This window comes from Ambystoma mexicanum, chromosome 9 (assembly GCF_040938575.1).
Source record: "Ambystoma mexicanum isolate Mex_15411 chromosome 9, UKY_AmexF1_1, whole genome shotgun sequence".
In the NCBI taxonomy this organism is placed as follows: domain Eukaryota; kingdom Metazoa; phylum Chordata; class Amphibia; order Caudata; family Ambystomatidae; genus Ambystoma; species Ambystoma mexicanum.
This window is the reverse complement of record NC_090931.1, coordinates 468,893,468-468,911,620: the sequence shown is the minus strand read 5'-3', so window position 1 is coordinate 468,911,620 and position 18,153 is coordinate 468,893,468. Positions and strand designations below refer to the sequence as shown.

The following is an 18,153-nucleotide window of genomic DNA, read 5'->3' as shown; positions in this document are numbered from 1 at the left end:
ATGCATATTTTGTACGATTAGAATACGTACTTCAGCCCACTTCTCATAGCCCAAATGAGACCTCTCACGGGGACACAAGAAGCGAAATAACAACGTATCTGCATGACATGTTCGCAGGGAACTGAATGCGGTTTGCCTCCCCCATTACGTACTCACGGAATGACGATTTTAATAGACTCTGTAGGACGTTCACGCGTGAGTTACGGTTTAGCTAAGAATGATTACGTTGCAAGAGTCACATCGAGTAGGCCACGTGACAACGACACGTTGCGCTGGCCTTTCCTCTAATGCAACTGGTCGCTATGGTTACTCTGGGCAGTAGTGTCTAAGGCTGTGTGGGGAAACAATTCCAAGTTCAGAAATCAAATTACCCCTGTTGGGGTGCTTGGTGGAGCATCATAGACACCATCAGACTCAGTTAACCGCTATAAAACTACGAGTGCGGCCCCACAACTGGTCCCAAACACGGGAAAAGTGGGAACGCTGCGATGCTGAAGGCAAAGGTGCTGCTGGTTGGCCCCAGTGAGGTATGCTTTTAGTTGTATTAAGGCTAGCCTATACCTAGCACGAAATTTGATGGCACCCCCTTAAGCTCTTATATTTAGAGCATTTTAGATAGAGGACTCAGTTTCCCCTCAGGCTAGCTTAAGCGAAGGAGGGGCGAGCGGGGGGATGTGGGCAGTGTGCCAGTGGTACGAGCAACACAGGAGATTTCAATTCTGGGTTGTAGGGCTGCAGTTTCTTATCCAGTGACAGGCTTTCTCTACTTGTTCGTTCAGTATACAACCGAATCTTGATTGGCTGCTCAAAATGGACCCGTATTCAAGGAGCCAAATAAATCTAATAAGACATTCAACTCAATCTTTTAATTACTCTGATGCTTAATTCACATACCAGAACAGTATTTCGGAATTGCAGATTTAGTCTCACAATGAGAACAGCAAGTGATGCCTGTTATGACTGGACTGGAGCTGCGGTCACGCAGCCCAATCAATCCATAGCTGAGGGCACCCAGCACATGCGCTGCCATGAACAGTTGCGGGCTAGCTCACGGGCACTTGAGCAAGCCCGTGGGGGCACCCACCATCCGTCGTTGCAGGGATCACCCTGATGGGCCGTGATCACATGGACCCGGACTAGGGTTTGGGGGCACCCAGGCTGGAGTTGCCCTTCAGGGGCACCAGCTCACACACACAGAGTTGTCCAGCAGGGGCTCTGCTAGCTCAGGATGACATGGGGACAGCGTTGCCCAGCAGGGGCGCCGTCTCAGTGTATGGCCTTACAGGGTAGGCCATCGGCCTGCTATGCAGCGCCACGCGCTGCAAGAACGACACAGCAGGCCGAAGTCGGTTGGTTCCACGAATGATGAGCAGGAAGCCACTCATTACTTTAATTAACTGAAGTCACATGGTCACTGACACGTGACATGACCACAAGCCCTGTGAGATACCATGCTGCCAGGAGGGGTGATACACCATAATGCCTGTTTTAAAAAATTCAGAATGTAAAGTAGTAAGAGACTTTATAGAGAGCTCAATGCCTTGCCATATGTTATGTTGATTTATACCGTGCACCAATACCAACCATAAGCAGTTTCCAGGTGGTCAAATGTTCTTAATTCGGCTTGTCAAAGCTATAAAGCTTGCATTACTTTGAGGAACTTACTGTCCTACGTATACAAATTACCATTGGCGTCTCCTTTCTTTGAAGGGGGTGAATCCCCCTGTAGTGTTTATCTTTTGATACGAATACACATCACGCTCGTACTATATGATGAGTGTAATCTTCAGTTTAATAGGAGAAGCCCCCAGGAGGCCAACTTCAACTAAATTTTAACTTTAAATTTCTTCAAAATATAAAGGATACAATATATCTTCATGTTACAAGGATGTGTAACATATTGTCTGGATCCAAATCCTCAGTTTTCAAGTTCTCAATAATACACATATTCTTGTTTACGGTTCCACATTCGTCTCCTGTGTCTTGGTATTGGCTGACCATTGTCATTCTTTCCTTCATGTGGATTTTCCTGTGTTTTCTTTTCCTGTGTTCTTTCTTTGCACATCATACTTGTTTCATCAAATTTATCCTTGAATGTCTTGTCTTGAAATTTCTCTCCATACCAGCCTTGTTCCCTTTCATTTCTCATTACTTCCTCCTCCTTTGCCAAGACTACATCATCACATGACCATTTCTTGCCATCCTCTAAAATCACAGATTTCTTTGAACATTCTATCACTCTTTGGGGAGGACGAAATCTTGACTCTCCTTTCATTACACGTTTTGGTTCTCTCACTCTCACCCAATCACCTTTTTCAATTTGACTCTCTTGAACATGTTTTTGCTTGTCATAGTACATTTTATACTCTTCTTGTTTTTTTTTTACTTTGTTGAAAATGTCTTCCAAATTTATCTCTTTGTTTCTTTTGTTCATCATCCAAGCAGGCCTAAGCCTATTTGTAGATATCCTTCCTCTCATCAATGTGAATGGAACTTCTTCAGTTGCTGAATGTGGTGTAACTTTGTATGTGTTGAGAGCTTCTTTGAGCGTCTCTTTCCACGATAAACCATTTATAATGGCTAATTGAATAATGCCTTTTATGAAACGGTTCATCCTCTCCACCAAACCGTTCCCTATTGGATGGTATAAGGCCATAGTGCTGTGTTTAATGGCTCTATCCTTCAGAAACTTTTGAATTTCCACAGACATGAATTGAGCTCCATTATCCGACACCAGCTCTTGCGGTTCTCCTTCTCTGTTAAAGATTTCTTCCAAAAATTTCATGACTTTGATAGCCGATACAGAGTCCTCAACAATACCACATTCCACCCACTTGGACATATAATCCACCAACACTATGAAGAAGACTTTTTGTGATCCCAATGTTTCATATGGCCCAGCTATATCAATAGCTAATTTTGTCCATACCGTACTGGGAATATTCACCGGCTGCAATGGGGTTGTCCATATCGACTTGTTCTTGTCACTCACTGCACATGCAGTACAATCTCTGACTAGAGATTCCATTTCGCCCCACATGTTAGGCCACCAATAAGCTGCCCTTACTCTTCTCTTTGTCAACATTCTCCCCACGTGGCCTTCATGGGCAATGTCCATAATCCTCTTCCTCAAGTTTTTCGGAGGTATTATACGTTCTCCTCGATATACACATATTTTATCACTAGACAACTCGTCTTTGAATCTTTCCCAGTATTTTATATTGTCATCAGTATCTTTCCAACCACTCTCAATGGCTCTTCTCAACGTTTCTTGTTCAGGGTCACATTCTCTGGCTCTTATCCATTCCTCCTTTGAGAAACTTGGATGCACTTGAGCTATGATACAATCCATGTTTTGTTCTTCCATAAATTCTTCTTTGTCCTCACAATCACCCGCGACACCTTCACACGGTAGACGAGAAAAACAATCCGCTACCACATTGTTTCTTCCTGGAGTGTATTTTATGGTCACATTAAATTGCATGATGACCAGTGTCCATCTTCTTATGCGTGGAGATGTCATGTGAGGATTTTTCGAGTTTAAAACATGGACAAGTGGTTTATGATCTGTTTTAATGTCCACTGGAATGCCCCAAATGAGACCTTTGAAATGTTCTAATATCCACTTAACACCAATAGCTTCCTTCTCTATCGTCGAATAGTGTCTTTCAGCACCTCTTAATGTCCTTGAGGCAAAAGCAATGGGAACAATTTCACCTGCTTGTACTTGTTCTAGTACACCTCCGAGTCCTATATTACTTGCATCAACTGATATTCTTGTCTTGGCACTTGAATCAAACAACTTCAACGCCGGTGCTTTATTGATCAATGTTTTGATTTGCTCAAATTCTCTCTTACAATCTTCAGTCCAATTAAACTTCACACCTTTGCACATTAAACTTCTCATTCTCTCAGTTATATCAGAATAATGGTCAATGAATTTTGAGTAGTATTCTGTCAAACCCATGAAACTCCTGAGTTGGTCCTTGTTCTTAGGATCATTTTTAGAATGGTGTCTACCAATGATTCCTTTGGCATTATTCCATCAGCATTTATTCGATGGCCCAAGTATGTTACCTCACTTTTCTTGATCTTGCACTTTTCAATTTTGAGTGTCATTCCTTTCTGTTGTAGAACCTGTAGTACACCTAATAACTTTGCATCATGTTCTTCCTGAGACATCCCTGACACCAAGATATCATCTTGGAAATAATGTACTCCTTGTAAACCTTCAAATAAATGATGCATTAACCTTTGTAACACAGCGGCTGCTGAAGCCAACCCAAAAGGCATTCTCTTGTATTGAAAAGCTCCCAATGGTGTTACAAAAGATGTTAAATGCCTAGACTCTTCCTCTAGCACAACTTGGTGATATGCTGACGATAGATCTAACGTCGTGAAATACTTTGCTGGCTTCATGGTGGTCATCATTTCCCCAATGTTCGGCAAAGGATGGCGAACTATCCATATGTGGCATTCAAGTCTCTTAAATCCACGCACATTCTGATGGATCCATCCGTTTTTTTTACAATTACAATCGGGGATAACCACTCTGAGCTTTCAATGGGTTCGATGATGTCCTGCATGCATAACCTTTCTAATTCAATCTTCAATGCCTCTCTGGTACCAATGGGTATGTTCCTCACTTTGTGTACCACTGGCTTTGCACTTCTTCTGAGTATAATACGATGTTCGAATCCTTTGAGTAATCCGATTTTTTCATTGAATACTTTGGGAAAAGCCTTTGCCAAATTTTCTGCGGTATCACAACTGTTCTCGGTGATGCATACAATCGGCACATTTCCACCTGGATGAATTCTGATTTTCAAGGATGCTTGCTCCCACCATCCTACTATCGAAAACCCATTCTCAGCCACATACAGTCTGCAGTATGTCTTTCTCCCTTCAAAGTTTAGATGTACCCAAACAAACCCTTTAATGTTGATGGGTGTTTTTCCATAACCTGTTGCATTGATTTTTGTCATCTGTAGCTCTTCCATCTTTTTATTCAATATATTCACATATGTCTCCACATCAACCATCGTATAAGGAGAACCAGTGTCCACCATCACTTGTAAAGTTATGCCATTTATCTCCATGGGAACCCACGGTCCCACACCTTTTTCACTTGGTGTGACAGCAAGTATTTGAACCCTGTCTTCAAGCCGATCCGTGACTGCCAACAAGCTGCTTGGACCACCAATTTCCTCCAATGCCTTTATACTCGTCATTGCTGCACCTCTGCCTCTATTGTATCGGCCAGGATTTCTTCCAAACCGGCTGTTAAATCTGCCTCTTCCTCTACTGTTGCGACACATTTTTCCAAAATGTCCTAGATGTCCACATCTGTAACATTCTGCTGACACAGCTGGACAATCTCTTTCTGCATTGGCATGTTTATACCATCCACAATTTAAACCTCTGTTATTTTGTCTGAACGTGCCTCCTCTTTCTTGTCTGGGTCCACTATTTGTGTCTGACCTGACCAATCTCTTAACCATGGCAATCAATTCTTCTTCCTGACTGCTATGCTGCCCATCATCCATATCTTGAACTGATTTGATTTCTGCATTCTCCAATTTGTTTTGGACCTCCTTCATACATTTTTCACCCAGTTCGATTGACCTGGCTATCTCAATTGTCTTCTCCAATGTGGGGTTCTTCGCCTGCCACAAACCTTGTTGAATGCGAGGATCTGCCACATGCAACACCATCTGATCCCTTAAGTATTCATCTGCTACTCCTGTGAAAGCACACGTGGCCATCAATCCCCTCACTGCAGCCAAGTATGAGTCTATGCTTTCCTCTTTACCTTGTTTTCTCATGAAAAATCTATATCTTTCCAATACAATGTTAGTTTTATTTCCAAAATGTTTATTAAGTTTGGCAATCGCTGTGTCATATTTTCTAGCTCCACTCGAAGATTCTTCCCAGCTCACCTCATCATGTTCCAATTCAGGTAATGTCCTGAAAATCCTTAGTGCCTCTGCACCAATGCGGTTTAGAAGTGTAGCCTCTTTCTGATCATCACTGAACCTCGAGCCTCCTATTGCCCTCAGATACACTTGGAAATTATCTTGCCATTGTTCCCAGGGGCATGTTGGATTCCCAGGCAATGGCAAATACTTTACTGGGGCAGCTATGGTCTGCATGATACACTGATTATGCAATGAAATCCTTTTCTGGTCTGGTTTTCTTATCTTATTTTTCTTTTATTTATTACTCTTCACTACTTTTACTTCTTTCTTTATTCATATATTGTTTATCCATCAGCTCCTGCATGTGAAATTTTAAACGTGTCCAATTCCGAATTTTTTTTTCTTCTATATCAGCACATCCATATCACTCTCTCTCTTCGTTTGAACTTTTATGGTTAACCGCGCCTCTCCTTCACGCAAAGATTTATGCTTTGTCTTTGCTGCTTTACAGCGCGTATCATTCACCGTTTCAGTGCTGCATCAAAGATGGCGGCACGCACGGCACGCACTAGGGTCCTTTCCTCTAGTGCACTAGGCGGTTGGCCCGCTCGCGCGCAACGTCCGTATGATGCCGATCCCTGTAAGTCTTTATAAAGTCTATTTCTTTACATTTTCTTTTTTTTTATTGCGCCGCTCACCTGTTTCCTTGACAGCGCATATATTTCCCTCGCAGCGTTTTGTCGCTTCAATCGTTGCTCCTCGTTACGAACGGCATCAATGTTCAGAGCGTTTACTTCAATCGCTCATGCTGTGCCCGGGGGCTCCCTCCAGATAATTAACTCCTCGTCGCCAATTGTAGTGTTTATCTTTTGATACGAATACACATCACGCTCGTACTATATGATGAGTGTAATCTTCAGTTTAATAGGAGAAGCCCCCAGGAGGCCAACTTCTTTCAGTAACATCTTCGTGTATGGTCTCATCAACATTCTGGAACCATACACGAAGATGTTGTCATAGTTACAGAACTTTGAATGCATGCATTACTGTAACATTATCCTCACACCCCCTTGCTTTGGATCAAATGTACGTTTTAGGTTAATATTCTTATGTATATTTTAGAATGTTGATCTAAACTTGATCTCTCACTGTGCTGGGCAGCACAATTAACTTGTTTACTTTATTTGCCAAGGGACTGTGCTGCCCCTGCATCTGAGCAGCGGCATGTCCTTGATCTACATGTTTTCTTTGTAATGCATCAAACACAATAATGAGAGAAGCCGGGGCATCAGAATCTGGCCCACCCACCGCTCACTATTGTTCTACCAGCGTATACACACTGATTCACGGGCAAGGAGAGACGGACCATTCAGTCATCCGTGATGGCGGTGGTGTGCTGATGGTGTGAACAGATAAGTGAAGTATGTGTATGGAATGTGTTTATATGTATGCATGCAAGGTTGTTGCCTGATGTGCATGTACAGATTTTTCCTCGTGTGAATGTGTGTATGTTTGTTTTTATGTGTGCTTTCATGCACGTAGTTGGATGAATACGTGGGTGAAGGAGAGAGTGCATGTTGAATGTATGCATGTGTGCTATATGAATGTTTGCTTGTGTATGTGACCTGGGAGAAGGCCTCTACATTTAAGGAGGAATGGATATTGCCGCCAGCATTTTATTTGACTGGGTATCAAGGGTAAAGCAAACATAAGTGTTATTACGTTTTTAAACTGCACTAGCCTACATTGGTGTAGACAGTCTGCATATATTTTCTTGCTTTGGAATGACAGGTTTTACTGGGTATCAAGGATGAAGCAAATATAACAAGTGTTCTTATGTGGTTAAACTGGCCCACATTAGTGCATCCAGTCTGGTGTACCTTTTTAGTGTGTCATTACCTTTTTTTACTGGACACCAAGGATAAAGCAGACATGAAGGTTCTTATGTGGCATACTGGCCTATGCTGCGTAGGCGGTTTGGATGTATTTTCTTACTGTGGAATGGCATTTTTTTACTGACGGGCAAAATCAACAGGAGTACGTTCTTATATGGTAATGCTGGCATATAATTGGTCCGGGCTGCATGGACATGTATGGGTACAGCCAACATGAAAATATACTTTCTTTAATTTTCTTTTTTTTAATTGGCATTTCACATATTCTATACATAAACAGTAAATCTAACACTCTTTACCCTCCCCTACCCATGTACCCCCCCAATTTGCCATGCCAACCATATTTTCTTTAGGTGTCCATCAAGAATGTGAATCTATGCCATATGCAGTATCTGCAATTTATGAGGGCACAGTGCAACATTATAGTCATCTCGCAGGAATTGCAGTACCACTGCCGATTCTTTGTAAAAGCCTGATGCGCTCCCTGTATTTTGTATGTCAACCACTCCAAAGCAACATAGTTCCGAACCAATCATGAACAAGAGGAGGATTTTTATCTTTCAATACTATGCGATCACCATTAAGGCTGCCAACCTTAGAATAGTCTGTGCTTTTCTTATGTATTTTGGCCTTTTTCTTTCCTCCGAGGTGGCAATTCCCACAAAGTGGCTTTGGTCTGTAACTGCACCTGATCACCAAATATACTTTGCACATGCCTGTATATAGTTCCCCAGCAACTAGACATTTTAGGACATTCTAACCATATATGTCACCAGTCACCTATGCCAATGCAATCCTCCAACATTTATCTATGCTAAGCCGTTTTGTACAGCCTTTGTGGGGTGCAATGCCATTGTACCAATGCCTTGTACCATAATCTGAAGGGAACATGTTAAGTTTGGAATATCTTTCCACAGGGCAAGCCATTCTTCATTAGATACTATTATTCCTAAAGTATGTTGCCAATTCTGAACGTATTTCAGGTTCTCCTCATGACACTCCTCCTGTAGCAAGCAATACAGATTAGATATGAAGGATTTCTCCACTGTGTTTGAAATACATTTCTCAAATGCCGTTAGTGCTCTTAGGGCTGCTGCCTTTTTCAATGGGGCCATCAACCAATGTTGTATCTACAAATATTGATATCTTTCTGTTTCCTTTAGCCCCAACTATGTCTTACAATGTTCAAACATTACAAAGTCCTTACCTCGAAACATATCCCTAATTTTATTGCACTCCTTATCTTTCAATTTGAGAAAGGCTCCCTCTTCCAAGCCCGGTTTAAATTGCAGATTATTAAACAAAGAAGAGAAAGGGGAAGGGTTTGTCGTTATTTTGCTATAACGCACTGCTTTATCCCAAATCCTTTCCACAAAATTCATAAATTGACTGGCATGCATATTTTGGGGACATTCTTGTTTGGGGAGCCAGAGGAATTCCTCAATATGAGGGCCGCATACAGCTTTCTCCATTCCGGCCCATATTTTGTCCAAAGCTACAGTGAACCACTCCCTCAGCACCCTTAACTGTGCTGCTTGGTAGTATTTTGAGAAATTAGGAAGTCCCAGGCCTCCCTAACTGTTGTATCTTACTGACTAGCCCATGTGAGAGGGGCAGGGGGACCATATTGAGTTCTGCCATTTCTGTCTCTTTGTGGATCCCACGGCAAATTAAAGGTGCCGAATATCAGCCGTTCCCCAGCCATAAACGGTTCTAATTCTGCCAACGTCTTCGTCAAAAACCTCTTTTGACCCGTATTTGGGGCATAAATCGATACCAGGGTTGGTGTAGCAGGACCAAGGTCGGCCACAATGAAAAGGTAGCAGCCTTCCCTATCTGCCTTGATATTTTTCTTTATTTTATTTTAATTTGATTTGTATCCCCTTCCTTATTGCTATTAACACTCCTGCCGTTTTTTTGACTGCATTGGCTTGGATTATTGTGGGATAATGTTGCATATGAAATTTGGCTTTATCCAGCTGTCTGATATGAGTTTCCTGCGAAGCTAGTATTTCTGGGTGATGTCGAATTAGAAAACCCTCAAGTTTCTTACCTTTTAGTCCCTGAATATTAAATATGCACCGAATTGCCATTAGGTCTGTACCGTCCAATAAATACTATTACCCATCTCCTTGACTTCAAACCATACGTTATGTCTTCAAGCATTTGCGGTTTGTCCCCACCCTTAACCCCAAAACTTTGAGCCCTTCCTCTAACACCTACCCACCCTCCCTTCCCATACCCTCCCCCTGCCCTGGTGAGACCCATTTTACCTAGTGTACCTTACGCATCTCCACCTTGGATCGCCACTCCTTCCAGGGACCCCCTTAGGGTATCCTAAAACCCTCTTCACCTCCACATCACATATTCCAAAATGGGCTAACTCGTCTCCAGTTTTATATTCCTAAAAATTGATACAACTTCCACATGTTGCACTTCCATGTGCCGGAATTTCGAACTGATGATTTCACTTTTTTAGATGCAGGTTGTGGACCTCTGAGGCGTGGACCCCAACAATCCAATTTTATGCCCTTACTATATTTTACTCTAACGTCTCACGCTGACCCTGCTGTTGACTGCGTAGAGGTGGGGCAGGCCAGTTGCAAAAAGCGACTCTGAGAAGTTTCCATCTCTTCTTCTTCTATTCTTAACAATTCCATACCTTTAGAGTTTATTCTATGTTGTTTCCCGTCGAGCGTAAATACCACTCTGAACGGTAATGTCCATCTATATCTTATCTTTTTGGCATGCAGCGTTTTCACCACTATTTGCATTTCTCTACGCTTCTGTAAGGTAAGAGGGGACAGATCTTGAAATAACTGATCGTAAGAGCCATTGTATGTAATATGTTCAGTCTGTGTTGCGGCCCTCAGAATTAGTTCCTTTTGCGGATAGTCCCTGCAGGCTGCCAATACATCCCTATGGCGCGTACCTGGATCCAATCTCTTTGGATCCACTCTGTGGACTCGGGTTAATTGTATCCTTTCTTCTTCTTCCCCACCGAGAAGTTCCTAAAAGATTGATATCATTGCTTCCTTTAATTTGGGATCGGCCACAGATTCCGGGAGATTTCTGACTCAAATATTTGACCTGTGGGATCTATTTCCTAGGTCTTTGTATTGTAGCTCAATTACAAGTAGCCCTCGCAAGATGTTCCATCAATTCTCAGATTGCCTAGTGTCCTGAATCAACTCTTGTATGGCACATTGATTTGCATTGGTTCGTTCTGATTTGTTCGTCCAGATCTGTCAGAGCTTTCCTAAAATCCGTAAGCGCCTGTTTTATCTCGGATGTAAAAGCTGTGAACTGTGTTTGGAATTTCGCCATAAATGAATTTTGAAAGTCTTGGAAACTTTTCGTAAAGTACTCCTTGGCACCAGCCATTTCTGTTGCAACGACCCTTGTCTGGGTAGGAGTGCCTGGATTCTGAGACTTACGAGGTTCTGGACCAGATGTCTTGTAGTGGGCTTTCTTTGGTCGTTTGGGACTCCGTTCTGCCTGCCAAAACCACTTTTTTCTTTGTTCCCGGCATATAACTGCCTCTTGTTGGTTACACCTCGAATGACCTGAGTGACTAAAGATATGGTTGTGACTGTAGGCAGCCCCGCCCTGTACCGAGGGATGTACTAGGCGCTCTGTTTAGTTGAGTATCAAAGACCTTCCTACCCTGTTGCTCCTGTTCCCAATATCTGCCAATATTTTGCTATGCGTCTAGATGATACTGCTGGTATCATCTAGACGCATAGTTTAAAAGAATAAATGAGACAATATGGAGAATCCTTGGTGTGTATATCTCTGTTTATGGCAAGCCTTTGTCTCGCTGTATTATGGAGTATCCATATGGTAGGTCTGTGCGTTCCGCAGAGTTCTCTGTGTCTAATAGACTTGGGTAGCGAATTAAGCCTTGACATTGTACACCTTGTACCTAAAGTACCCTTTGCACTTGCGCAGATGCTGTTTTAAACATTTCTTATGTTCAAAGTAAGGGCTCTGCTTTAACAAAGCACTTCTAATCGAGTATAATGTTGATTAAGCTTTTTCCTGGTTTCCTTGTCCCAAATATTGAGGCAGTTTATTTGGGATTTACCACACTCCCCTACTGTGTTGCTGGGTGTTTCTGAACCTAACTGCCCATGATCTCTTAGCCGGAATCTTTTCCCCTGCGTTCCAATCAGCAGGATTCAGATTATGCGGAACACATGTCTTACACCTGTGTCCTCCGGGGCCGTTCTGCTGTGCGGGCCTATTACTGAGCGTGCAAAAATACTTCAGCAGTGCACGCTGTAAACTGCTTGGCTACAGCATAATGTCAATGTCTCCAGTCCTAAGGCTGTATTAATTTTTCCCTCCCCACCGAGATAAGGAGCAGCACCCTTCCTAACCAGGAGGCTTCCTGTGCTATTGACTCTGCCTCCGCTCCTCCGCTAATGCACAGCGCCTCCACCGCACCGACCACCCTGATACAAACGTTGGTCAGCGTAGCAGTCTGCCTCCCGTGTCGCACAGCCCATCCGGCTGGATTGATCCCTGCAGCCTCCGCTCTGCTCCTCTGCCGGCGCCAGAGCGCCATGTGGACCACGGATGCCACGCTACGAGCCCAAATATCCCAATGGGAGGTAAGCAGGTCCGGCCGATGTTTTTTGAAGCACAACTTCGGGGTCCAATGCTGGTCTCTTCTTCAGTGTCCTCTGACAATGCTGTGGGCTCCCTCCTCTTGTTGCGGATCGGGCGTTTTCCACTTTATTTCACCTACGCTTATAGCTCTGTCCAACATGAGCTCTGCCTGCACACGTCCTTAGTGCTCGGCGGCCATTTTGGAATCATGAACATATTTTTATGCAGCCATATATTGTGGTCAAATGCATCATGAAAATGTGTTGGAAAATGCTTTTGTGCACTGTTGGTAACTTGCATCTATTGGATTTTTGCTAGCATACAAAATGGATTTTGAATTCAATGTCTTTTTACCTAGTTTTTCTCAAAAGTGTACTGTAAAACACCCCATTTTAACCCATGATTAAAAGAAAATCTAGAGCAGAGAACCCTCTGTACCCTTGTTGGTTACTTTGGGCACCATCATTACACTTAGTTGGTCTTGTCTATCAATGGCAAACATTTGGTTCCCTCCAAGTAAGAAAGTCACCAGCTGCCACTGAAAACGCCATGAATTAAAAAATCTGCACTTGCAGCACATCACTTGTGGGCTCTGCATATATATATTTGTTTAATCCCTTTGAATGACCATGGAGTGATCTTAGTTAGAGACAGTCAAGTGGCATACAGAGGCGATAGTACCACTTTCCCCATTACGGATAAGGAAACGACATTTCCTGTGCGGGCGAACTGACACTGCTTTTAGAGGGAGCTGCAGGTCACGTTCTCAGGGGAGAGAGTAGGCGGATCTCCAGTCACTCTGCAAGCCTGATTTCACTGGATCTGGGAACGCGGGATGCAAGGAGGCCCGAGTTTGCAGAGAAGGGAAGACAATCGGGCACGGGAGGAGGAGGGAGCACTTCGAGGAAGAAGGGTGAGGTGCATGTTTGCAAAAGCGGCGTGCTTTGTTGCTAGCGGGGCTGTGTGTGCTTGGTGTTGGGGAGGGTGACAGTGAAACGATAGTTGGTGGTTGGTACATGCGTGGCCCTGCCTGCCGTTATGAGTGGGCACGGGAATACTCTGGAGATAGCAGATGTGGGCGGAGGTGTGGGGGTGCAAGATGGCATACATCCTGCGCCTGGGAAGAGTGATACATCGAACGGTAAGGGGACCCATGGGTCTACCGGGGTTGGTGGCGGTGCAACTGACAAGGGGGTCCCTTAGGAATACAGGGGGGAAAGGTGGGAAGAAGAATGGCAAGAGTGATGGTGGAAAAGGGAAGTTGGGTACAGGTGGTGGTCACCAGTCTCTGGCAGAGGGTTTGGCAGGTGTTGGTGTTGATGCTGGGAGGAGTGTTGATGTTGGGAGGAGTAAGTTGGGGTCTCTTGGGGATGACAGTGGGGCAATGCTTCGGAGTAGATCCCCTGTGGATCGGAGGGTGGAGGGCAGTGGGGGTTCTGGTGGTGGATAGCAGTATGTGAATATGAGTGAGGCTGCAGTTGAATCCATGGAGGCAGAGTCAGGATGGCAGGTGGTCATAAAGTCGGTGAAGCCCAATCAAGATCTTAGTGGTGTGAGCCCTTTTGTAGTATCTGAGTGGGTCCGGAAAGGAATTGATGCTGTGCAGTCTGTTCAGGTAATTAGTGGGGGGCGTTTGTTGGTTAAGGGTGTGGGTGAGGTGACCAGGAACAAGGCGTTGGATTTGGGATGTCTTGGGAGACATCTTGTTACTGTGTCAGAACAGGGTGGTGCGGTATGTAAGGGAGTGATTTATGGAGTACCTCTTTGTGTGCATGATAGGGATATGGTGAGTTCCTTGCAGCAGGTGGGGGTTTTGGAGGTGTGGAGGTTGGGGAGGAAAGATCCTGATGGCGGTGTAATTTCTACGACTGCGGCTATTCGGTTTAGGGGGAGTGAGGTGCCGGAGCATGTGGTTTTGGGGTTTCAGCATTTTCGTATGAAGCCATATGTGCCAGCCCCCCTTAGGTGCTATAAGTGTTAGGAGTATGGTCATGTAGCATGGTCTTGTAGAAGGGAGAGGAGGTGTGGGAAGTGTGGTGGGCCCCAATATATTAAGGAGTGTGTGACGGATTGTACACCGAAGTGTTGCAATTGTGGTGGAGATCATGTTGCTTCTTTTAGGGGCTGTGTTGCACAAGTGGAGGCCTGTAAGGTTGTGAGCACTAAGGTGAGTCAAAATATCAGTTATGCAGCAGCAGTTCAGAAGGTACGGGAGGAGCAGGTGATGGTGGTGGGTAGTCCTGCTGCAGCGGTGAAGCAGGTGAAGGTAGGGGAGGCTCAGCCTTTGGGGGTTGAGGGAGTGATTGGAGGGGATGTTACTATCAGAATGGCGGATTTGTTGTGTTTTATTATCGCAACTATTAATGACAGCTGGTTGTCAGCCGAAATCGGACAGGTTACAGGCCGTGGTGAAGGCAGCAAAGATGTATTTAAGGATTGGAAATCTCACAGATAAGGATGTACATAAGATGAGTGGTGGTGATGTTCCCCGTGAGGGTTCAGTGGTCTGAGGTTGTGGCAATGGAATGCGAGGAGTTTGTTGGCGAATGGGTAGGAGTTGAAGAAAGAGTTGGTGAAAGTGGGTGATGTTGACGTCGTATGTGTTCAGGAGACATGGTTAAGAGAGAGTATTCATTTTCGTTTTCCGGGATATGTGTTGTTTAAGAAAGATAGAGTGGTGGGTCGTGGGGGAGGGGTATGCATTTTGGTGAAGATTGGTATTCAATGTTCTGTCCTTGAGTTTGGAGGGGAGTTGGAATTGATTGGAGTGAGGTTATTTACAGGTTCTGATGTGTTGGTGATTTTGAATTTCTACAGTCCGTGTTGACCGCTTGACGTGGGGGCTTTGCAGCAGGCCTTGGGGCAGCGTGACAAATATATTCTTTGTGGGGATTTTAACAATACGTTGTGGAATAGTGCTGTGACAGGTGTTAATGTGGCTAATTTGGAGGTGATGGCTGATGAGTGTGGACTTGTTTTATTGAACTCGCCAGGGCATACCAGGACTGACATTCAAACCGGTATGGGATCTTGTTTGGATTTGACATGGGTATCAGCATCTATGGTTTCTAAGTGTGTTTGGAAACTGAGGACGGATGGGGAGTGATCACGGGTCTATATCCGTAGAGGTAGGTGTCAGGGTGGTGAAGTCGGAAAGTCCAGCCCAGAGGGGGTGTCACTTCCATAATTTGGATTGGGCGAAGTTTGGAGAGGGGTGTAGCAGGTTGATGGGTTTGGGTGATGCTCAGGGGTTGGGTGTGCCACCCACTGTGGATGCAATGGATTTGGCTCTGCAAGATATCTTTCGGAGTGTTGTGGCAGAATTGGCCCTCGGCTCAAGGTAAGATCTTCCGGAAACCTGAGCCCCGTGGTGGTCGTCAGAATGTACAGCGGTAGTTCAGGATAGGAAAAGGAAGAAGAGGAAGGCCATGCGTACTAAAGCTGTGGCGGACATTGTCGCATATAAAAAGGCTAGGGCACTGGTGCAGAGGGTGATTCGATGTCATAAGCGGATGTATTGGAGACTTTTTGTAGTGCTCTCTCTAGTGATACATGTTTATTAAAGGTGTGGGCAAGGTTTCGGCGTATGTCCGGGCAGGCGAGAGGCGGCACTCGGATTTCAGTGATTACAGATGCGGGGTGTGACATGGTGGATGATGGTGGTAAAGCAGAGGCATTGGGAAAGTATTTTGCGGGTGTGCAAAGTACGGAAAATTATTCCCTGGTCTCCAGACAGAATATGGCAGAGTTCATGGCTGTTAATCAGGGTGCGCTGAATGTTGTAGACAAATGGACATCCAGTTTGGATATGTCCTTCACTTTGAGTGAGTTGCAGGCTGTGCTAAGGGGTCGACGGGATTCAAGTCCGGGGGAGGATGAGTTACGGTATATTTATTTGTAGCATTTGCCGGATGTTTGTTTGCTGGAGGTGTTGCGGCTGTTTAATGTTATGTGGGATCATGGTACATTGCCTAATGGGTGGAAGAGGACTGTCATCCTTCCGATTCTGAAATTGGGGAAGCCAGCTGGTTTGTGCAGGTCCTATCGACCCATTGCTCTGACATCCGTGTTGTGCAAGGTGATGGAAAAAATGGTGTGTGGCCGTCTGGTGCACTTTCTGGAGTCGGAACAGTGCCTGAGTGTGTATCAGCACAGGTTTTGTAAATCTAGCTCCGTGATGGATACAGTTGTGGCAGTGGCAACGGATGTGGAGGGGACATTGTCCTGTCTGGAAACGGTGGGGGCAATATTTGTTGATATGGAGAAGGCGTATGATATGGTGTGGAGGCATGGGTTGCTATTTGTGTTGCGAAAGAAAGGTGTTGAGGGGAAGATGTTTTCCTGGATTAAGGATTTTCTGATGAATAGGGCGTTTCGAGTCCGTGTTGGGGACGCGTTGTCCTGAGAGTTTTTGATGGAAAATGGAACGCCTCAGGGTCGAGGTGTTATCTCTATTTTGTTTCTTGTAGCAGTGGATGGCCTTATACAGAGAGTTTGGGAGTGTGGTTGTCCGGTGGGATTCTATGCAGATGATGAAGGGATTTGGGTTAGGGGTAAGGTGGGAGGAGTGATTCAAGGAAAGTTGCAGGAGGCTTTGGAGGTAATGGAAAGGTGGTGTCAGGATTGGGGATTTAATGTGTCCTCCTCTAAAACGGTATGTATGTTGTTCAACAGACGACGTAGTGGTGTCAGTTTGGATCTCAAGTACAGCGGGTATGAGGTGGTTCGGGTGACGGAATTTTGCTATCTTGGTGTGCTCTTGGATCAGCGCCTATCATGGAAGTTGCAAGTGGAAAAGATGGTGGCAAAGTGTAAACAGCGTCTTAATTTGTTGAAGGCGGTGTCGGGTCAGGAGTGGGGTGGAGGGCAGAGGAGTATGAGGATGTTGTATGTGGGGTTGGTCAGGAGTGTGCTGGAGTTCGGAGTTCAGCTGCAGTGCAGTTATAGTAGGACTCGGCTTAATGTGTTGGATGGTGTCCAGGCAAGGGCAATGAGAATTGTGACTGGGACTGTTCGGTCATTCCCCACGGAGGCCGTGCAAGTGTTGGCGTTGGCAGGGATGTTGCCATGGATTTGAGAAGGGAGTAGCTGAGTGCTAGGTATTGGCTGCGTTGTAAGTCCCTTAGTGTGTGGCATCCTGTGAAGAAGTGTCTGGAGGTTAATTGGATGCATGCTTATAAGAGTGCGAGTTGGGAGAGGAAAGGGGGGGACTTTTGGATTCCATGCGGACAGGCTGGTGAAACGATTGGGAGTGGAGGTGTTGTGTATGGTGGAAGATGTGGATAGGGTTGTAGGACCGATTTGGATGCAGCATGATCCAATTGTTTGTTTGTATCTGGCCAAGGTGGTGACCAAGAAGGGTGGTGGTAGAGGGGTGATTAAGAGATTGGCGGTGCAGTATGGTGAGGGTAAAGTTGGCACTCAAGTATATACGGATGGTTCCAGTGATCCGGAGAGGAACAGGGTTGGAATGGTGTAGGTATTTGGAAATGAGAAGACCAGCCTTCAACACTTTAGACCTACTGACTTTTATTTGCAGAAACAACAAGCTTCTTTAATTCTGGGGAAAAATGGGGACAACGTGCCGTTTGCTTTTCTTTCTCAAAAAGGTGAAGATACTGTTCACGAATCATTCTGTTGAGGCTAACAGTGTTCGGGAGTCTTCTCCAGGAGACGAGACTCTATTGCCTTTTATTCTCTGGAAACTGTTTTCCTAGGGATCATTC

General features: G+C 44.8%; 1 protein-coding gene across 2 annotated transcripts in view; it reads left to right on the top strand.

The window, feature by feature from the left end:
* The first annotated feature begins 247 nt into the window (after positions 1-247).
* Positions 248-18,153, top strand: part of IFT22 (intraflagellar transport 22) — a 372,117-nt gene continuing 354,211 nt past the window's right edge. The window contains exon 1 of one of the 2 annotated variants that reach the window (XM_069615016.1): positions 248-527. In XM_069615016.1, coding sequence (XP_069471117.1) covers positions 489-527 — 39 coding nt within the window. In that variant the 5' untranslated portion in view covers positions 248-488. The remainder of the gene's footprint in view (positions 528-18,153) is intronic. The other variant, XM_069615014.1, reaches the window with a different exon arrangement.